The 22,923-nt window shown below is 50.2% G+C and overlaps 1 protein-coding gene across 15 annotated transcripts in view; it reads right to left on the bottom strand.

Annotated features, from left to right (window-relative positions):
* CLEC16A (C-type lectin domain containing 16A) overlaps window positions 1-22,923 on the bottom strand; it is a 203,776-nt gene that overhangs the window by 51,599 nt on the left and 129,254 nt on the right. For all 15 annotated transcript variants that reach the window (XM_064592545.1, XM_054507507.2, XM_064592547.1 and 12 more), the window contains one exon: window positions 2,385-2,536. In XM_064592545.1, coding sequence (XP_064448615.1) covers window positions 2,385-2,536 — 152 coding nt within the window. The remainder of the gene's footprint in view (window positions 1-2,384; window positions 2,537-22,923) is intronic.

Genomic DNA, 22,923 nt, shown 5'->3' with positions numbered 1-22,923 from the left:
CCAAAGAAAGGGTGGTCGTGAGGTTTAGGAGGAGGGCAGTGGCTTGGAAGCTGTGGGGTCTACATCTTATCAAGAAAGGAGTTCCCCAGGGCACCTGGGTGGCTCAGTTGGTAAAGCGACTGCCTTCGGCTCAGGTCATGATCTGGATTCAGGATCGAGTCCCGCATTGGGCACCCTGCTCAGCGGGGAGTCTGCTTCTCCCTCTGACCCTCCCCGCTCTCATGTGCTCTCTCTCTCTCAAATAAAAAAAAAAAAAATTTAAAAAAGAAAAAAAAAAGGAGTTCCCCAAATTCACCTTGGCTTTTGCTCTGAAGGAGCAGCCTCCCAAGCCTGAGTCAAGGATGGGCCCACACCAGACCAGGCCTTTCGGAGAGGACAGGCAAAGGGAGTCCATGCTGGCTGTGAGGGCTGGGACCCTACTCACGAGGACCTGAGTAAGCTAGTGAATAAATGGGTGCCCCAGCCTCATCAAGGGGCCATGGGGGCTCAAACAGTCAGACTCCCAGCAGTTCTGACTTCTGAGAAATGACAGATAACAAACCAAAATGCCTATGGCCATCTGATGTGATCTTAGATATACTCACGCATCTTCTGACCAGCTTCTTCCTGGCTTCTCTTAAGGGGGCATCCCTGGCACCCATTTGTATGTGCCTGAAGAATTTCTGGTCCCTAAAGGAAAATGCTAGCCCCGAGAAAGGGATAGGGAGGACCATTTATAAGGCACGTGAAGAAAGCTGCATTTCAAAGGTGCGGAAGAAAGCTCGCGCACAGCAAGTGCGCTAAGGACGGATCCCCTCTAAAACCTCAGAGTGGATTCTGTGCAAAGAATCTGCTTCCCACAAAAGTTTGAGGTGACGCAGGATAAAGGCATGAGACAGGAGGCAGACGCGAAAAGTCGGACGTGCTACAGGAGCTGGGGAAAATGCTAAGAAGGCTCCCCAAGTGAGATGGTTGCTGTTTGTAGGCATTAAATCTGGCACAGACTCTTTGGAAAGAATATCTGCCTCGGAATGTTGCGGTCGGGGATTAGATGAGATATTAACACATTTAAAGCGGAGAACCTGGCACACAGAAATGGCCTGACAAATAAACAGTAACTACTGGAAGGCGACCAAAAGGAAAGGTTTATGTGCCTTTCATTGTCTGATGGAGGACATGTATTAATCCTTCGAGGGAGAAAAACACTTTCCTGACACTAAATTCTAAAGGAAATTGATCCTAACTCTAGATAAATAAGAAGCACTAAGTCATCTAATGGACAACCTCTTACACGGGAGTCCTTTTTTTAAGTGAAAGATTCTTCATATAGTTTCTCACATCACCCTCTGTAAAAGACATTTTTTAAGTGGAAAGATCTGGAAAAAGAGGAGCTTGGGGAAATAGCATCTTCAAACACGTGGGCGGCTCCCTAAGAGAGTGGGATGCTGCCAGAAGGTCACACTGTGCAGAGGTGGACATGGGTTGGCCTAAGCAAGACCTTGCCAGCAACCAGAGACCACCCAGCAAGGAAATGGGCTGCCTCAGAGCAGGGCACCCCTCAGGCCGGGGAGAGTTGGCTGGATGCTCAGGGACTGGGGGTCCTGACAGGGGACAGGAGCTGGAAGGCTGTCTTCAGCATTTCTGGTTCTTCACTCCCTTCAGTTGATGAGCTGGCCTAAGTCACCCATCAGACAGCCACACATTGAGAAAACCCAAGTCCCAACTTGGTGTTTGGCAGTTTAGAGCCCATCTCTGCTTTCTAGAAAGGGGGTGAGGACAAGGGGACTCTCGTGCATTGCCGGTAGCAACAATCACTTGAGAGAGGAATTTGGCAGCATCTATGAACACCAAAAATAGGCACACCCCAACTTCTTGATAGCCGCCAAGGGAAACCCTTGCTCAGGAAGGAAGGACGGTTCTGTTCATGGCAGCACTGTTTGTAAATGGCCACAGCCACAGGGAACTAGCTAACTATGCCTTGTATGGTCACGCAGCAGTTAAAAGAATACTAGTAAGTCTGCATATACTAACATGGTCAGCTCTAAGACATCTATTGAATGAAAAAAAAGAGTTTAGAACACGTTCAGTGTGACACCATAAAACAACCCCCCCTCAAGTATGTGTATACAATGTTTATAAAGAGTACATGTAGTTGTATTTATATGTGTATTTGGCAGAGCACCAGCTCTGTAAGGACCATACTGACAATGCAGGAGAAAGTTTAAGAATTGAGGGTTTGGGTCAAAGAATACTTGACCCTTGTCTGTGCAGTATTTCAACTTTTTTTCAACGACAGTCTGTTCACGTATTCCTTGTATCCTCAGAAATTAACTGTAGAGATGATTCTTGTGTGTATGTTCGTACAGCCAATCAAGAAGAGCTTCCAGAGTCCTCAGCCGTCATACCTGCAGGAGGCCTGCAAACTTGACGACGCCCCAGCCAAGCCTGGACACATCGGGCTCCACTAAGCTCATCTGGTAAATATCGACAGCCAGGAAGCGCTGGACCATGCCGCCGTCCTTGGTGATCACGGTGCATGCGATCAGGTCGCTGTTGTCTGGGGAGAGGGAGAACAAAATGAGGCGCAGTCTGGTGGCCCAGCCTGATGGTGACAGGCTCACAGGCGGACTTGTGTTCTGGTGGGCAGCAGAGTTTGGTCAGAGCTGAGGCTCATTGTCGCATACCCCTGGGACTGAGTCCCTCCTCTGAGTCATACTGGGCAACTTTTTTTTTTTTTGGGGGGGTAACCTTTCTGGGTTTCACATTTCTCATCTGGTAAATGGGGATAATGCCCACCCCTCTCAAAATGATAACTGAATGAAGTACACAAAGCATTAGAACATTTACTGCACATGAGGCGCTCAAACTGTAGCTAAAAAACCAACAAACGGAGAATCCCTGTTAACATTTCAGTGCTTCCTTGCAGACAAATGGCGGTTGACAGTTGTGGTGGTATTTGCCTAAATTAAGTGAAGACAGGAAAACAAGAGCCCTTGCTTGGTTATATAACCATCAAGCTTCCAATCTTGTGTCTGGCACCTTAGATCCGAGCTTTGCACTAGATGGTGTGTGATCCTGGGCAAGGCATTTGGCCCCCATGAACTACAGTTTTCCATCTGTAAAATGGGAATAATCTCCCTTCTCTTGAGATGTTTGGTACTTTAAATGAGAACAGATTGGTAAAGCATTTAACCTAGAATCCTTACTGTAATCCTTCTCTTACTTGGAAATTATCCCCAAATTTGATATCTAATTTAGTGCCTATCCTTGATGCCTTTGACATCACCAGAGTAACACAGGACCATGTAATCTATGGTCTGCTTCGTATTTCCTCCAATGGAATCCTCTGCCCCATGTTTGGGGGAAAAAAAAAAAAAGCCAAAACAGGAAACAACCTAAATGTCCCCAAATAGGGGAAAAAGTTATGATTTTTTTCCCCCATCACATGCAAAATTATATACCCATTTAAAAAATAATGTTTAACCAAACTGTGAACAGTGGTTGCCTATGGAAAGGGAAGTGAGAATTGATGGCGGAAGTGCATGTATGGGGTGGGGGTATCAATGGGAGAACTTAAATGTTTGTACCATATACCACTGTATTCCTTGAAATTATTTTACAATGAGAAGGTACTCAAGATGTAGGAAAGAAAAAGCATCCGTTATAGTTTTGTTTTCTATTTAAAAAGGTAAAAGAGGGTGCCTGGGTGGCTCAGTCGTTAAGCGTCTGCCTTTGGCTCAGGTCATGGTCCCAGGGTCCTGGGATCGAGTCCCACATCGGGCTCCCTGCTCAGCGGGAAGCCTGCTTCTCCCTCTCCCACTCCCCCTGCTTGTGTTCCCTCTCGCTGTGTCTCTCTCTGTCAAATAAATAAATAAAATCTTTAAAAAAAAATAAAAATAAAAAAAATAAAATAAAAAGGTAAAAGATTGTCATTGAGAAAAATGTTTTTCCTCAGTCAGTACAGCATGTGACTCTTGATCTCAGGGCTTTAAGTTCGAGCCCCATGTTGGGTGTAGAGATTACTTAAAAATAAAATCTTTTAGGGCCACCTGGGTGGCTCAGTTGGTTGAAGAGCCGACTCTTGATTTTGGCTCAGGTCATGATCTCAGGGTCCTGGGATAAAGCCCCGTGTTGGGCTCCGTGCTCAGCAGGGAGTCTGCTTAAAGATTCTCTCCCTCTGCCCCTCCCCACTCAAGTGTGTTTTCTCTTTCTCTAAAATAAGTAAATCTTTTTAAAAAAAATGAAGCACATATTAAAAACCCAAGTTCAATCCTATTTGCAAATAACAGCAATGACATCGGAAAAGACATTAAAATTTGAAATGAAGGATAAAAGTTGTATTATTGTGATTTTGCTATGTTAAAAAAAAAAGTATCCCTACAAAGAAAATACAAGTGCAGAAAATAGAACTGAAACATTAGAAGAACTTTCTTTTTTTTTTTAAGATTTTATTTATTTATTTGAGAGAGAGAATGAGATAGAGAGAGAGAGCATGAGAGGGAGGAGGGTCAGAGGGAGAAGCAGACTCCCCGCCGAGCAGGGAGCCCGATGCGGGACTCGATCCCGGGACTCCAGGATCATGACCTGAGCCGAAGGCAGTCGCTTAACCAACTGAGCCACCCAGGCGCCCAAGATTTTATTTATTTATTTGAGAGAGAGAATGAGAGAGAGAGAGAGCATGAGGGGGGGAGGGTCAGAGGGAGAAGCAGACTCCCTGCCGAGCAGGGAGCCCGATGCGGGACTCGATCCCGGGACTCCAGGATCGGGACCTGAGCCGAAGGCAGTCGCTTAACCGACTGAGCCACCCAGGCGCCCCTAGAAGAACTTTCTGATTAGAAGAATGGTACGTGGGCTTTTTTTTTGGAAGCAGCTTTACTGAGTTATAATTTATATACCATAAAATGCACCCATTTTTAAGTGTACAGTTGGAGTTTTAGCAAATTTACAGCTGTGCATCACTGCATTCCAGCTGTGGGACACCTGTGTCACCCCAGTGAGTTCTGTCGAGAGTGCTGTAACCAAGTTTTTGACTTAAATGTATTGGTGGTGGGTGGGTTGGGGAGGGGAGGGAAGGTAACAGAGACAGTAGAAATCCTGGCCCCAAACGCAGGTGATGACAAACTTGGGCTCAGGCATTCCCCAAGGATGCCCCCCCCGCCCCATTTTTACTTTTCCTCCAGATCTACAGAGGATAGGTAAGTCTCCTCTCTCGGCACCACCTCCCCAAATACAGCTCAGTTTAACGCTCTGAAGGCTAATCTGTTTGGGATTGTGGCTTCATGGGGATGTCTTCCTGTGTACCCTCTGGGCTTTTAATAAAGCTTCATGCTCCTGTGTGTTCTCCCCGGGGCAAGCCCGCCTAGGACGGCTGGCAGCCCCGTGGCAAACACCAGCACCAGGCAGGATTAACTCTCTGCGTGGTGCTTTCTCCTTATTCTGTGGCAGGAATGTTCCTCCCTTTCCCAACGACCCAGCCAAGGACCTTAAAAGATTTCTAAAAATGATGTCATCCAGAATGTCCGGTGAATACCTTACTGGAAGACAGGTAACGCTCTGTATTCAGAAGTGAAGCCAGCCTCTTCACTCTTACCAGCATGTTCTCTGGGGCACATGGTTTATTCTCTTTACTCAGTACTTAAAACATTTTCCTCAATGACAATCTTTTACCTTTTTAAATAGAAAACAAAACTATAACGGATGCTTTTTCTTTCCTTTTTCCATTTCTCTCCCCCGCTCCTCACCTTCCCCTCCCTAAGCAGTCCTCCTAGGATTTCTTCTCTCTTCCCATTCATAGAAGATATGCCCCTGAGGGTGTGACCCGGGAAGGCAGGGAGGCCATGGGTGTAGGTGGCAATGGGGTTTGTAGGTAGGCAACCCCCTCATAAAGCCCGGGGACCTTAAAGGCTTCGGGGGGGGGGGGCGCAGAAAAAGACCCACCATCTCCACCACTAAGAACAAAAAAGGAAGGACAAAACCCCAAAGCAGAACAACTTTCAGAAATGCAATTGAGAATCAAACCCCCATGAGGGATTTCATAAGAAAATGAAAATGCAATCGTCCCCAGAGAGCAGTCCCCAGGGAGCAGGGAGGGAGCCTCTGGCTTTTCAGAAGCTTTGGGGCAGTTGCGGGGGGAGGAGGGGAGAAAGGAAGCTTCCTCCTGGGAGACCAGGGAATTGTCCTAGGCACTACCCTAGGGAATGCTGGTGGGGGGGGGGGGGCGCGTGCTCATCTGTGGGCCTCTCGGTGTCATCTCTGGGGAACTCCTTCCCCACCTCAGCCCTCAGCTGCTCCCACGCTGGCTATGGACATTCCCTGTGTGGAGCCCTGGGGACAGGGGCTGTCTGCTCATCTCTGGACGGCCATAGTGTCTTGGGTGGAGGAGGACCCAACGGAGAGCTGCTGAACAGAACCCAGTCCCACCCACAGTCTACTGCTATGCCAGGCGCCCTGAATTTCGCTCCAAGACAGAGGAGCCAGGCCAGTGCTGAGGTACCAGGAGGGACGTGGGGACAAGGGGAGGACTTCCACAGTGTGAGGGAATCATGAGCCTCCCTGCCTCCCTGCCTGACTCCCAGCCTGTGGCCTGCACACTGGCACTGCCCAGATCCCGCTGCCCATCCGAATCCGCAGGGTCCCTCCCCCATCAACTTCACTTCAAAAGGGGTAGGGCCTAGGATTCTCGTTTAAAAATTTACAGAAAATTGCCAGAAGACAATATAGGAGAATATCCATATGCTCTTAGGGGCAGGGAAGGGTTTCTTTAAAAAGAAGTAAGAATCAACACATAACAAAAAAATAAACACGAGACTGGGAAACTGATTACATCAAAATTGAAACTTAACGCATATATAACAAATGACTTTACAGACTCAGTGAGATAATTGGAAAATATCTCTAAGAGCCAAAGATCTCGCAGTAAATGTGAAGGACTCCCACAGGCCATTCACAGATAAGAGAATGGAGACAGCCAATGAACACACACAAAGGTGCTCAACCTCACGAGAAAACAGGAAAAAATTTAAACAAGATCTCAACCTTCTACCCGTCGACTGGGAAAAAGAAAGGTGTTGGTGAGGACACAAAGAAGCCAACATTCTCAAACACTGCTGGTAGGCGAATAAGCTAACATAGCCACTTTGAAGGGTACATTAGCATTGTTTATTTAAACTGAAACTTCCACACCATATGACCTGGCAAGTGTAGTTATGTTCCCAAGAAAACACACACAAGGGCCAAGAGACGTGAACAAGGATGTTGACAGCAGGATTTGGGTCTACAGTGACCCAAATCTCCCACAACAAGGGAAAGCCTAAAACAAAACAAAACAAAACAAAATCACACATGTCCATTCAGTGCAAAACCAGCGACAACAAGGAATGACTTAGATCTCTGGCTATTCCAACACGGTGAAGCCTCAAGGATATACTGTGGAGTGGAAAAAGCAAGCTGCAGTATGACACGCACAGCAGAATGCAATTTGTATAAAATCAAGCCTCACAGAACCAGGCTGCCTATTTTCTACGGGTTCCTGCATGTGGGTGTAAAAGAGAAAGTTAAGAAAATGTCTGGCAGGGTACATGGTGATCACCTTTTTGGAGGGGATGAGGTGGGATTAAAGGTGGGGGGGTCAAGGTCATGAGAGTTTAAATGCAATGTTCTGATTTTTCAAAGGAAAAGGAGGTGTGTTATCTGTGCACTTACAATTAAACAAAGAGAAAAGTGAATCTCTTTCCACACTCCTACACAAAGGGCCTCAGGTCCTTCTGGGGCCCAGCAGGGCTGGGAAGCGGCGCTGGGCTGAGCTGTTGGCCAGCCGGCTCTGCCTGATCTGGAAGGCGGTGGCCATCTTCACGAACAGGGTGACGGCGGGAAGCTGGGTCTCTCCAACAGCACCTCTTGGTACACAGGCATGCACATTTCCAAACTGGCCAGACGTGTGTGAGCTGAAAAGCTCTGGCAGCAGGTTCAGCAGACCTGTGGGGGTCAGGCATTGTCCTAGGGAGCCTGACTGAGAAAAGTGGGGCTTGGACCTACCTCAAGGGCCTCGGGCCACACGACACCGTGAAGACCAAGTCTCCACACCCTATAGGCAGAGCAGATGGGATGTCTCCATCACACCCCAGGACCCTGGAGGTGTGGCATGCCTCCCAGCGGAGCCTCACTACAAGGAGAGAGGACACGTCCCTCCTACTCCCCCAGCACTGCCTTTTGTGTCATTTATTTGAAAGGGAGAAGATTTGCCATTTTATTTTATTTGAAAGTATTTAGATTGTCATTCTCTTTGAATGCACAACACATTCCTATGCTCCCATTTAAGAAGGTGTGACATTTTTTACAGTGGGTGATAAGTCTCCCCTGTCGTCCCCGCCAGAGGCAACTACCATCCAGTTTCTTGGCATCCATCCCCTGTGCATTTCTAGGTGGAGCTATGTTCTCCCCGCCTTGCCTATCAACAAAGGGTAGCATGCCATCCACTCTGCCTTGTGCTTTTTTGCCACCTAACCATGCGTCTTGGTGACACATTTGCACACAGACCTGCCTCACTCTTGGTCACAGCTGCACTCTCCCACTGGAGGATGACTCTCAGCGACTGAACAGCTCCCCAGCTGAGGGCTACTCAGGTTAAGCTTTTGCTGCAAGAGACAAAGGAACCACCTTGTTTGTACACGCATGTGGGAGTAAATCTACGGCAGCAAAGTAGGGCTTGTGCTACCTTCTTCTCTTGAAAGCACTCATGTTTTGCTAAAATAAATTTATTTTAAAAGAAAATGTCGGGGGCGCCTGGGTGGCTCAGTCGTTAAGTGTCTGCCTTCGGCTCAGGTCATGATCCCAGGGTCCTGGGATCGGGTCCCACATCGGGCTCCCTGTTCCGCGGGAAACCTGCCTCTCCCTTTCCCACCCCCCACCCCCGGCTTGTGTTCCCTCTCTTGCTGTCTCTCTCTCTGTCAAAATAAATAAATAAAATCTTTAAAAAAAAAAAGAAAGGAAAATGTCGTATCATGACCATGAATGAAAAACCAGAATTATTTACTATTAATAAAACAACCACGAAAACAGATTAAGACCCTTTCTGTTTTTAAACTGTAGCTGAAAGCGGACTCTTTTGATAAAAAGAGAGAACCAAGAGTTAGAGAAGTTCTAAGACAAACCAGAGCCAATCTGAGGCCTCCCTGATGTAATCGAAAGGATCAGAGAGGCACTGAAACGGGTTTTCTTATGAACCACTCTTTCTTTCCAAAGATGGCCAGAGCAGTATCTCCCGCCTTATGCGCTCTTCCCATCAAGTGCTGGGGTCCTATCTCCTGGAACCTTGGTGGGCCTCTGTGATTGCCTGGACTAATGGAGTATAGTCGATGTGATCCTATGTGGTTTCTGAGGCAAGGTCACCAAATGCTCTTGGAACCAACACCCATCATGCTGTACGGAAGCCCAAGGAGCCATGGAGACACGCGCAGGGACGACGCAAGACCTCAGGCCCAACTTGCCAGCCCCCAGTTGATGCCACGTGGAGCAGAGATGTGCTGCCACCGCCGCGCCCCACTGGGCAAATTAATAGATCTGTGAGCAAAATGAATGACTCTAGATGTTCTCAGGCACTACATTTTAGGGTGGTTACCCAGTGACTGAGAACTGCAAAAGTGATTGTTGCAATTTACTGTATTTTAGTGCTGTACCCAGGCACACCTGAAATGTTAAATTCTTCCAGCACCACCACGTCATGGAAGACTAATCTGGAGAAAGAGCTCAGGGCTGGCCATCTGGAATGCAGAAAAGGTTCTCCAGTGTTTCGTGGGAAGAAGGGAAAGGAAAGGCAGCCATTTTCCAACAACAGGTGAAGGCGTTGACAGAGAGGAGGAGGAAAGGAACAAGCATGAAGGAGCCACCTTACCATGAAGTGCAGACTCGCGAAAAGCATCCTGGGCTTGCAGCCATGGGACCTGGGTTTAAATTCCAGCTCTGGCACTAACAACGTTGTGACCCTAAAGCCACTCCCCTTTCTGGGTCCTGGGCTCCTCCCTTATGAAACTGAGACCCGAGCCCAGCGGGGCCGTCGAGCGGACTAGAGAGAGGCCCGGAGCCATGCCACTTGCAGAACCCAGGGTGTGTCATGGGACACAAGCTGTGTGGCCCTCCCCTGCAGCAGCTGGAGCTTGGCAGCACCCTGACTTTCTGGAGCCACGACTCTCTACTCAGAGCCCTTCTGCCCGAGGCAAAGTCATGCTTTCTGAATGCAGGCTCTAGACTAAGCAAGGCTCTTCAGAGGGAGAAAATGAATCATGGTTTTTGGTTCTTTCTTAGAACTCCTGTAGGGTCATAGGTAGGTGAGCTACACAGGCCCGTGGCCTCTCCGAGGGGCCCCCGCCCTGACCCCTCATCCGTGGTTGTCCCACCCACCTCGTCCCTCTCCACCACATCGATGCAACTCACCCCCGACTGTGCCCCAATGCCCGCCAGGCCCCAACATCCCATCCACCCCTGCCTTCCTAGTTGAGGCCTGCTCCCTATCTAGACGTAAGGCCCCGGAAGGCAGGGCCCCGGCCAGTCGCTTCACTGCTGTACCCCCAGGAGGGTCCTGGGCAGCACCAGGCACATAAGTATCTGGCAACAAGCCGGAGCGACGCTAATATCTTCTGGTCCTCCTGTGTGGAGGCAGAGGACTTCCCAACCACTGTCATTCCAGCCCCCGGGCAGAGGCCTTCTTCCACGGCTCCCTCTGACAGGCTATAGCTCATTACTGAGCGATAAATGGGGCTGATTGACTTTTGCTGGATTTAAATAATCCCTTCATAATAAAATATGGATGCCAATACCGTAATTTAATTCTTGGCGTTGGTGGCTCCAGATGCATTTAGAAGCGAAGCCTTTATCCTTACAGTGGGATTTCTAGGCCAGCTGAATTTCCAGAGCTTTGAAATCCGATACTCTGGGCTTCAGGGTCAATTCTTGGAACACCACCACGGCTGGAGTTTAGATTAGCAAATCTGTAACACTACCAAGTCTCCCAGGCGCATGCTGTCAACCAGAGGTCAGGAAGGACTTAGAACAGGATACCTGGATTCCCTGAGAAAGGCAGGCCACCCTGGGATTCCTCGATACTGGGCCCATCATGAGACTTCACAGCTGACAGGAGACCAGGATTTCTTTGTGCACAGAAAGCCACAGGACTGCTTTCGCAAGGAACGTGTGGTTCTGCTCTGTGTGTGTGTCCAAGCGAGGGCTCACTTTCTTTTTTTATTTTATTTTTTAAAAGATTTTATTTATTTATTTGAGAGGGAGAGACTGAGAGAGAGAGCACATGAGAGGGGGGAGGGTCGGGAGGGTCAGAGGGAGAAGCAGACTCCCTGCCGAGCAGGGAGCCCAATGCGGGACTCGATCCTGGGACTCCAGGATCATGACCTGAGCCGAAGGCAGTCGCTTAACCGACTGAGCCACCCAGGCGCCCGAGGGCTCACTTTCTATTCCAGGATCTGTACGTGTGCCGGGGGTTAGTGAGGGAGAAAGTGTACCGGCCCGTGGGCCCTCGCAGAGCTAGCTAAAACAGCGGGATCTCGGACTCTCCCTGCAGTTGGTGGCTCTGTCCAGTGGGGATCTGGTGTCACAGCAGGCTTTGGTTCTCTACAACCACATGCCGAAAGATTGTCGGGGTACAGCTGGGTTTTTGGATAAAGGAGCCTTTGGATAAGGGATCCCAGTTTTATGACTGCAGCTGGCACCCTAACAACCTGTATGGAGTGCTTCTATATGCCAGGTGCTGAGGTCCCACCCGACACATTCCTGGGATCCTGTAAGGTGGAATCACTGATCGCACAGGACACAAATGCGGGACAGCAAGTAACACCCAAGGACACAGAACTGATAATGACAGTGAGATAGGAATCTGGAGTGCACATGTGACCTGAACAAGCTGATCGTAACCTGGGATCTAGTTGTCTGGATGGAGCCCAAGAGAGGACCGACCCTCATTTTCCCCCAGAGAAGGGGGTGCACCTGACCTGGGCTAGCTCTTGAGGACACAGGATGCCGGCTGGCTCTGGCAGGGGTAGAGTTAAATGGCCCGAGCTCTCAATAGGCAGGCCCCAGGGGTTCTGATCTCATGGTGGCTGACTTGGCTCCTGGACTGTCCTTGCCAAGTTTCCCCGCACCAACACTTGGCGGCCCTCTCCAGTGGCAGACCTAGGCCCTTCTCTAGCTTGGGGAAAAGCTGTTTCTCTTCCACCCTTGAGGGTTCCCCTTCCTGGCACAGAGGGAAGATTCAGGCTAGGTGTTCGGGCCTCCCCTCAGGCTCTGTTCAGGAGCAGGGATATGGGGAGAGCAAGGCAGGTCGAGCCCAGGGGCTCCTGGAGCATCCAGACTCATAGACAGATGACAGCCCTTTGGAGCTGTCCGACACTCTGGGAATTGGCCTGTGTGAGACACAGAAGGTACTCTGTGGCAGTGAATAAAGCTCTGACGGTGGTTCCAGGGAAAGCCAGCCTGGCATGGCTCCCTGATGACAGAATGCAACCGAGGGGAGAGGCCGTAACTGGCCATAAGGCACGGCTGGGAAGCGACTGATGACTCATCAGGCTCCACTTGGCTCTCTGGGGGGGCTGGGGGCAGAGGCAGGCAGCCGCATGGCGAGGCGGTCAATCCAAAGCCCGGTGGGAAGGAGCAATCCATCTCCCGAACGCCACCGCTCCATCAACATCCACTACCAAAATGACAATGACAGCCGTCTTGAAGCGAAAGAAAGTTACTCACACAAGTTTCCTCGGGAGCCACCCCGAGGGCTTTGAAAAGGGAGTCTTGTCCTGGGGAGACAGGCACCATGCCCTGGTAATTTCTACAGGCCCACTCGAGGAGGATGGTCTTGCACCTGCAACCCCGGCCCTTCTCGAGCCTGATGCATGCCAGGGGGAGACTCCAGGCACAACCCGTGACGTTCTTTAGTCCGAACAGGAACGAGACTCAATTGCTCCCACTTAGGGTGCAAACAAGCACACTCAATTAGGTTGGCTGTTTCTCCTGACAGTCAGATCAATCTTTTGAAGAAAATTAAGTAACCATTTCTCCATCAACCCACGGACAGCTTATGGGTTATTTGCTCCAAGTAGCAATCAATTACTTTGTCTTCTTTGAAGCTCCCTAAAGCTTTCCTTCCCAGCATAGCTTGGGGGCCGTTAAAGTGCGAGGTTTCCTGGATGGAGAGCAGGTCTTGGCACATTTCTACTGCCAGGCATAAGAGTCAGCTCCCTCCAAGAGGAAAGGGGAAAAAAAATGTACTGGTGCTGGTCCTCGGGAACAGTAATCAGGGACGCAGATACTACGATGTGCGCTAGAATCCGGATGCCCAGGGAAACTGCGACCTAGTGCTGGCTCCAGGATTTCTAGAAACCCTAGAATAGGCTCATATTCCACTTTCCAGTTTTGTTTTGTTTTTTATTAAAGATTTTATTTATTCATTTGAGACAGAGAGAGAGAGAGAGAGAAAGCATGAGCAGGGAGAGAGGCAGAGGGAGAAGCAGGCTCCTCGCTGAGCCAGGAGCCTGATGTGGGGCTTGATCCCAGGGTCCTGGGATCATGACCTGAGCCGAAGGCAGATGCTTAACCATCTGAGCCACCCAGGCGCCCCACTTTCCAGTTTTGATGACCCTGGGCACGTGCCTTTGCTTCAGTTGCCTCATCAGTAGACCAGGGTAACAGAACGACTTTATAGCTCTACTTCGTGCTACGCGTGCTGATGTGTTTAGGGAGAAGGGTACTGATGTCTGCAATTTACTTTGTGATGCATCAAAAAAAAAGAAAAGAAAGGGTTGATGGGTGGAGTAGATAGGTGATAAAACGAGTGGAGGAAAATGTGAGCAGGAGAATGCTGGCGTTAGATATAGCAGAAGGCTGGTCGCTGTACAATGCATTCAACTCGGTGGTATGCTTGACTTCTTTCAAAATAAAATGGTGGAGGGGAAACGGACCTATTAGGGTTGTCAGGAAAGTCACACAAGCCCACCACAGTGCCCGTGACACTGGGGGCCAGGCAGACGGTATCTGCAAGGCGATTATTCACTCTGACCTTCTGTAGATCACACCTTGCGCGATTACTACAGGATCTCCTCACTGTAAAAACCTGGTTGGCTCCCGAGTTTGAACAGCGGGAGTTTAATGGGAAGAGTTTGGACCAAGGGTTACCGGTGGGGCTCTCTCTAGCGATTCTTAATCTTGCAGAATCCAGGGCCAGCAAGGACGCTACATGGGTGCTGACTTTGTTGGTCTGGGTGGGTAAGTCTGTGATGTGTTCACTTGGCAATTATTCAAGCAATGAAGGGTCAGCGTCTTGGTGCCTGTCAATGACCAACTGGAGGGAAGGTGCTGGTGCCATTTTTAGACAGGGAAGCCTATGGCTTGGGGAGGCCAGCCCTCTGTCTCAGGTGCCCACAGGCTAGGGACAGTGCTGAGCGTGAGCTCAGCTCCATCTGCTTCCAGAAGAGGGGTTTTCCATGGTTACTTCCTTTCTCTTGCTTGAAAAGCACATGCCATGTCTAGTAAAATAATGTGACCTATTTTCACAAAGTGGCCAAGAAAACCCATCACATGTCTTCATCTCCCCCCACCCCCTTGAGAATTTCAAGAGTCTTTGTTCTTGGGAGAACAAAGAGTGAGAGTTTGATGTTTCTTGTTCCCTCCCGTCTAGACGGGTGCGGGGCAGCTCCCTGTGACTGGTCCAGTCCACATGAGGACTTTCTTGCCACTTGCCAAAGCTTTATTCCCCAGTCCTTCTTTGTACTAAACAAAGTTCACAGACAGACAACTTGGCGAAAACGTAATTACCAGAAACAGAATCCCAATGAGCAGCAATTCCAAGTAGAGCCTGGCATATCCTCTTATCAAGTGACACGCAGGCTGCCACCAGAGGTACAGTGATCTGATCTTTATAATGCCTTGGTGACCACACTTATCTCTACACCCGCTCTCCCCAGAATGCCACATTTGCATAGCACATTGCATAATTTCCTCTCTGCAAATGGCCCTGTTTAGCATGAGTAAATAAAGTTACCTAACTCTGAGACAGCCGAATGGAATACTTGAGATTTCCAAGAAAAGATTTGAATACCGAAGCTCTTCACTATGCAAGGCAAGACAGACTAACACAGAATTGGCTTCTGACTTTCGGTATTGCTCCCTCCTTCCTGCTACTCAGCAGCCTGGCAGCTGATGAAGGAGCCCATGTACCCATCCCCCCCCCCATGATTTCTCTGCTCTGGGCCCCTCCACAGGATGTGGTCAGGTTGACCTGGGCTCGAATCAAGGCTCTGCCTTTCCCTTCCTTCTGCTGTTCCCCCACCTGCCTCTTCACCCAGTATTTGCCTGGTAGCTACGAGGTACCAGGCACTGGGTTATCTATCCCTGTGGAGGGATGAAGGAGGTAGACACATGCCTGCCCTGGGTAACTTCCTGAGCCTCAGTTTTTCTCCTCATCTGAAAAATAGGCTCACCACTTATTTCATAGGGATCCTGTGAGGAGCATAGGAGATGAGGTACAGAAAAGTCTTGTGATTTTTCTCTATGAACCACTGTGTGGGTGCATCATTCTCCCCCCAGATAGAAGGTTCTTGAAGATAGGGCCAAATCTTCTCTTTCCCTTGATACTTCATCAGGAAAGTGCACAAGATACAGCTCCTGGCCCAGTGGATTCTCCTTCCTTAGGCTGAGGGGGGAGGGGGTCCTCCTGGCAGAAAGCAGGAGCTAGAGCCTTTTCCCCAAGTATGAAAACCTGGGGGGTTTACATTGTTAACAACGCTAGGGAAGGCATCTGGGGGGCATCCGTGCACACACAGATGCTGGCTAGACTTTAGAGAACTCTTCTAGTCAATGGCTCTGAGCTTGACCTTCAAGGCCTTTCCTGGGTGGGGAATGTTTTCTCTTGATAACATCCCACCCAGACCCTGGATCCAACCAGGCCAGTAGTGGAAGGAAAAAAAAAATGGATTTTGTAGATAGAATCATTTATACCCACTTTCCCCTTCACGGTCTCAGATTTTTCATTCAAACATTTCTGGGGCACTTTTCCTCCACGCTAGATCCTGTGCTTGACAAAGGGGGCCACGGAAATGGGCAAGACTTGCCCCTCGGGGGATGCCTGGGTGACTCAGTCGTTAAGCGTCTGCCTTCAGCTCAGGTCATGGTCCCAGGGTCCTGGGATCGAGCCCCGCGTCGGGCTCCCTTGCTCAGTGGGAAGTCTGCTTCTCCCTCTCCCACTCCCCCTGCTTGTGTTCCCTCTCTCGCTGTGTCTCTCTCTGTCAAATAAATAAAATCTTTAAAAAAACCCCCAAAAACTTGCCCCTCAGGAGCTCTTGCTCAGTGTGACAATTGACAAAGGCCATGGCAGGGGAAGAAAGGCTGCAGGCCAGAAGAGGGGCACCAACACAGCCCAGGCGTCAGGGAAGGCTTCCTGCAGGAGGCGACATTTTAACTGAATTCTGAAAGAAGCCAGAAATTGGCCTTTCAGGCCAAATCAAGCCGTTGCCCCTCTCTGGAGGGCTTGCAGGCTCCTCTGATACTTTCTGACCCTTCCTGGCCTGGGACTAGCTTCCTGTTTTCCACTGATCCTTTGGGGTTTCCAGGCTCTGCATTATTTTGGTTGGAATGGCACGCATTTCTTTGCCTATCACTTGGGTCCTCCCTCTACGTCTGTCCCTTCTCTGGATGCTTCCTCTTCGCATCCCAGAGAGGCACAGCCTCCCGGTGAAGAGCACGGGTGAGGGATCTCGGCATGCTGCTGCCTAACCTCTGGTCCTCAGGTACCCCAGCCAGCAGATGGGGTGATAACAGCCCTTTCCCCATGGGGCTGCCATGAGGAGTAAGCAATACTCATAAAGTGCTAGAACAGTGCTTGGCACTTAGGAATCAGAGAATTGCTCTGAATTCGACTCAGCAAGAGCAAGCAGGGTTTGGTGAGAACCACGGGCTGAGAGCGCGAAGAATCCCAGCTGGGCACTTAGGAGGCTGCTGGGCCTCAGCTGAGGCAATTGACCTTTCAAGTTGGGCCCTCAGTTTCCTCCTCTCTCAAATGAAGAAGAGGTTGGGACTAAACGACACGCCTCTTTTCTGATGGGAAAGGTCTAAATTTCATACCAGGGGACACATTTATGGCCGTTTGGCAGAAATTAGTTCACAGAGTGAATGCTTACCGGCATAGCAGTCTGATTTTTAATTAGCTTGTGGGAATTCAGTATACTTCAGACATTAAAGTAAAATATGGGAGACCTCTGGTGGAGACAAGCCATACCTTTGGGCTTAAACAAAAGCTGTATACTTCACACAGCAAACTGCCTCCTTTACGTCTTTAATCTCTAGTGCTCAAACTGAGTATCAGTAAACGTTTGGCACTGGAACAACACTTCCAAAGCATATGATTTAAAGTGATACAGTTAATAGGAAATGAAGTCTTATCAGCCTAACTCTGTATAATCCAACGCACCCAATTGGATGGACAGCTTTACGTTACTAAGCTGTTTTAAGCCAAATAAGAATCGAGAATCTCAACTGTTTTTCCCTCTGAGTTTTCTTAAGAGTGAACCTGAACATGAACTATGCCATTAAATTCATGAAGAACAAAATAAGAAAGGGAAGTCATTCATTCATTCATTCTACTTCACTCAAGGGGAGTGGGTCCTTACACAGACTCTGGAAGGATGTGGAGTCAGCAGAGGGAAGGGCATGTGTCATGAATCAGAGATGGGTGAGAACACGGTGAGTATATGAGAACTTCTGTCCTTTGGCGGGGCTGGGGTATGTGGAACAAGGCAACGGGCACTGGTTGCCGGCGGGGGGGGGCGGGGGGGGGCGGGGTTTGAGCCTGTAGAGGCCACGGGCTCATCAACAGGGTTGTGTGTTAGGGTCATGCCAAGTAGTGTAAACAGATGTCCAGGAAATGGGAACTAAAGGAGCGTTGTCATGGCAACTAAAGGTTTTGCCTGTGGTTATTTACTGAAACTTCATTCAGGTCTTTAATTGGGTATATAATTAAGAGCCAGTCTGGGTCTTAGAGTACACATGAAAAAAGGGCTTACTAAGGACATAAAAAAATTAACAATATTTCCCGATCATGGTTTTTTTTTTTAATTAATTCAACAAATATTTACTGGTCTGTGCTTTGTGCCAAGCACAGTCCCAGGTACTAAGGATGCAGGGGTGAAAAAAAAGGCCCCTGCCCTATGCAGCTTACAATCCGGTGGATGCAGACCACAAATAACCAAAATAAATCTATTAGTAGGAATTGTGCTAACACAATGGGAAGGTAATGCTTAACCTGCTTGTACAGAAACTGTTTTCAAAGGTTCACTTGCAAATCCTGAGTTAAAAGAGGCTAGTTTCCTAAGTTCCATTTGCAAATCCTGCAAATATACTTTTCAAAGGTTCCACTTACAAACGTGTACCTATGCTAATTACAAATAATGATGGTTATAGTTTATCGAGCAGTTTTATAAGCGCCTGGCTCTGTGCTGAGCTGTCAGGACAATCCAAGGAAGAAGGTACTATTACCTGCAGGTCACAGACGAGAACACAGAGGACCCTGACGGGGTTCCTGACTTGCCCAAGGTGGTGCTGCTGTGATTTTCAGTCAGGTCAACTCCCGGGACGCCAGGCAGGAGATGCCCAGAGTGAGTCAAGTCCAAGTTCCTCCACACACTTGAAGCCAACCCCCGGTAGTTTAGAAAAGACTCTGTGGGTCACACTCTACACTCAGTTACATGAATCAGGCCCGGCTGAGGACACCGAGTTTGACCTCAGGTCAGTGCTAAGACATAGCTGCCGTGACTTCATTTTGATCGGGCTGTGGGAACATCACTGCCTCCTGCTTTGCCGATTTCTTGGCAGAGGAACTCTGCCATCAGGGAAAGGTTACAGAGAGACAGAGATCTTGGCAGGACGGTAGGAAGAATAGGAGGCGACGAGAAAGCCCAGCTCCTGGGAGCCCAGAGCCCCGCACACCTCCCCCCTTGGTACCGTGTGGCCGGTGCTGAAAACCCCCGTGCCTTCTTGAGCTTGGTGCTCAAAGCATGTTCTCAGAGCTAGGACGCCAGAGATCCAAACTTGTTAGGCAAAAGTGGAAGGAAAAGAAAAGGCAGGCATTGCCTTCTTTATGTGAAGGCTAGCCAGGTTGTCCACTAGAAAGAATAAAGCACAGGGCGCCTGGGTGGCTCAGTTGGTTAAGCGACTGCCTTCGGCTCAGGTCATGATCCTGGAGTCCCTGGATCGAGTCCAGCATCGGGCTCCCTGCTCGGCAGGGAGTCTGCTTCTCCCTCTGACCCTCCGCCCTCTCATGTGCTCTCTCTCTCATTCTCTCTCTGTCAAATAAATAAATAAAAAATCTTAAAAAAAAAAAAAGAAAGAATAAAGCACAGGTGGTGGAAGGAAGGGCCAGGCTGTGGAGGTCTGCCTGGACGCCGGGCGGGGGGGCAGAGGCAGCTCCCGGAGCCAGGCCTCTAACCCCCCATGACTCACAAGCCCCGCTGTTTCTACTGGCTGCCATGTGCTGGGTCCTTACACATGGTCCAGGCTCTGGGCCTCCACTTCCCCATCTGTAAACAGGGGGGCTAACAGCATTCAGCTCCCAGGCCCTGGGGAGCAAACCAGCAGAGAGAGGGTCAGTGCCCAGGAAACGGCACCGTTCCCATTAGCTGCTTCACCTGCCTCCAGGCCACAGATGAGGGCACTGAGGGCTCAGCAAGGTTAAAAACACGGGAGCCAGGATTCGGAAAGCTTCCAAAAACCTGCGCTTTTCCTGCTTCCTGAACTGAGCCCCACCTGCCTGCCAGATAGTGCTGCCCCGGAGAACCTTCTGCACTGACGGGAACGTTCTGCGTCTGTGCTGTCTGGCCCAGGCGCCAGAAGCCACCTGTGGCTACTTCAGTGAAAATGAAATAGAATGAAAAGGTTCGGGCTTTGTTGTGCTAGCCACAGAGGACTGCTGAGCATCTAAATGGGACTAGTGCAGCTGAGGGACAAGATCTTTAGTTTTATTTCATCTTAATGCTATTCTGGTTCACTGACCTCAAGACAGCTACATGCAGGTAGTGGAAACCAAAGAGAAAGAGGAGCCTGAGCTCTGTGTGGGGCTCTAAGAAACAGCCCCACTTCAACTCTGGCTAGGAGCTCAGGAGAGCTTGGTGACAGGAGGCAGCACGACCCTAGGTGGGGGCGTGCTCCCTGATCTAGAAAGAATGGGGTGCTCTGGCCATGCACACTCCAGGCCCTCAGCACACTCAGTATGGGAGCCTTAGCGCCCGTGTGTCGTCCTGGCCCCATGGCCCCTGCAGGTCCGATGGAGGGACACGTCCCACACAGCTCTCTGGAGCATGAGGGATGACTATAAGGCGACAGGCACTACACCCTTTGCCTCACTTCTGGGTGGGGCCCCTCTTGAATGGCCCGCTCTCCAGCGAGGTCTCTGGGTCTTCATGGCCTGGGCGTCTCTGTGTCCTGGCCCCCACATGGGGCTGGGCACAGTGTGGGGGCAGGAAAGGTCCACAGAAGAAATGAGCTGTGAAGTTACTCCCACACACCTAGCACTTGGAAGAGACAATGGAAGAGGCTGCGAGGAAGACACATCACCTAGGGAGGTCCCCAGTTCTGCTCCTGGTGAAGGCCACTGAGAGCCAGGGGCCTCCAGGCACTGGGGTCAGCAAAGATTTCAGGACTCTGCACTCAGGGGTAGGCCCAGGAGACCTGTCAGAGCCCCAGCATGATTACAAAGGTTACATGGAGGCTTGGCGCTCATGGCTCTTCACCGAGAAGCTGCGGTCGGGCCCACCCTCCTTACTGAGGAGCCTGACCTTTCTCCCAGGGGCAGGGGACTCCACAGAGACACAGGCCAGGATGGAGATACCTGGTGGCACCGGAGAACAAGAGGCTGACTGTCCCTGGGTCTTCCTGTCCTGGGCATGCACAGGCAACCTTCCCAGCATGCAGGCTCACCAGGCCCTTCCACAGAGAGGAAGCTGAGCAGGACCTGACTCTGACACTCTACCATCTCCCTGAACTGGCTTTTTTTTTTGAGGATAGACACTGAGCATCCTGTTAGTCACCGTTAAGAGGCCTCAGTTAAACCTTACAATAGTGGCTCCCAAACTTGGTTGCACATGGAATCACTTGGGGATTTTTATGTGTTATTTTTTTTTTAAAGGGGAGAGGGGCAGGAGGAGAGGGAGAGAGAGAACCTTAAGTAGGCACGGGGCTCGATCTCACAACCCTGAGATCATGACCTGAGCCAAAATCAAGAGACGGATGCTTGAAGGACTGAGCTGCCTAGGCGCCCCGCACTTGGGGATTTTTAAAAGCACGGGGTGCCCTTTTAAAAGCTGGGATGCCCCAGCTCCCACCCTGGACAGTGTGATTTCACTGGTATGGGGCGTGAGCTGGGCACTAGGAATCTACTCCGCAGCAAAGCTGCAGACCACAGCCTTCTGGCATCGCCTGAGGAGGCCGGCACCCCTCCCCATCCTCCTGGTCCAGCTGCGGAGACACACTTGGCCAAGGCCACACTTGACCAACAAGCAGTTCAGCCTTGATGAAGAGGCTTATGCTCCCACTATTACAATGCAAGGAACTTGCAGCCCACTGCCAAGTCAAAACAAAACAAAACACAAAATCCCTTCCTTCATCTTATTCCAAGACACCGAGATACCAGGGCAAGATGTTTCAGGTCATCTGCAAAAGAGATGTCCAATGGGGCCAGAAAGCTGGTGAGCTTCTCAGGCGCAGGGAGGTTCGCTGAGAAAACACAGGTAAATACAGGAGGCTGTAGTCATGCCATCCCAGGTCTGATGGATTGCTTACAGCGTCCTTGGCAGTTAGCGAGAATAGCCCTGAACTCGGTCCTGTGTATCAGCACTCCCTGCCATTAACGATTCAGGTAAAGACGTAAAATAATAGGGCAGGGCATGAAACTAATTGAGCTAAGCCTTCTAAAAATACTTCTGGTACATCAAATTCAAATGAAAGATTAACACACACAATGGAAATATTAAAAGGCACTTACAAGGGCCCCCAGAACACAGTGAGGACGCGGAATCCGTCAGGGGTGAGGAGACTGATGAAATCTTTCAGATAAGGGAACTGGTGAGTGACATGAGGCAATATCCTTACAGCTGTGAATGTAAATCAGGAAAACAGCTCCTGGTTACTCACCCCGCTGGTCACACTGCCACGGCCGGCCTTCCGGAGGGCAACTTGGCAACAGGTATAAAGAAAACCTGCCAGCTGGGCTTGCCCTTGAACCTGTGTGTCCACTTCTAGAACTGCATGCTGCGGCCTCACAGAGATTCAACTACAGGGATGTTCAGACAGAGAGAGGAGGGGGAGAGAGGGAGGGAAAAGAGAGGCAGGAGGGGGGGAGAAGAAAGAGAGGGGGAGATAGATTGAGGAGGGGGAGGGAAGGGGGAGAGAGAGAAAGAGAGGAGGGGGAGGGAGGGAGGGGAGAGAGAAGCGGGGTGGGGGAGAGAAAGAGAGAGGAGGAGAAGGGAGGGAGGGGAGAGAGAAGCAGGAGGGGGAGAGAAAGACAGAGGAGGGGAAGGGAGGGAGGGGAGAGAGAGGCAGGAGGGGGAGAGAAAGAGAAGGGGAAGGGAGGGAGGGGAGAGAGAAGCAGGAGGGGGGAGAGAAAGAGAGGAGGGGAAGGGAGGGAGGGGAGAGAGAAGCAGGAGGGGGGAGAGAAAGAGAGGAGGAGAAGGGAGGGAGGGGAGAGAGAAGCAGGAGGGGGAGGGAGGGGAGAGAGAAGCAGGAGGGGGAGAGAGAGGAGGGGAAGGGAGGAAGGAGAGAGAGAAGCAGGAGGGGGGAGAGAAAGAGAAGGGGGAGGGAGGGGAGAGAGAAGCAGGAGGGGGAGAGAAAGAGAGGGGGGAGGGAGGGAGGGGAGAGAGAAGCAGGAGGGGGGAGAGAAAGAGGGGAGTGGAGAGAGAGGCAGGAGAGGGA

The sequence above is a fragment of the Mirounga angustirostris genome, unplaced genomic scaffold (assembly GCF_029215605.1).
Source record: "Mirounga angustirostris isolate CCGP_5_RB_7025 unplaced genomic scaffold, mMirAng1.0.hap1 SCAF_5, whole genome shotgun sequence".
Taxonomy (NCBI): Eukaryota; Metazoa; Chordata; class Mammalia; order Carnivora; family Phocidae; genus Mirounga; species Mirounga angustirostris.
The sequence above is the reverse complement of the archived record's forward strand: the minus strand, read 5'-3'. Positions and strand labels throughout refer to the sequence as shown.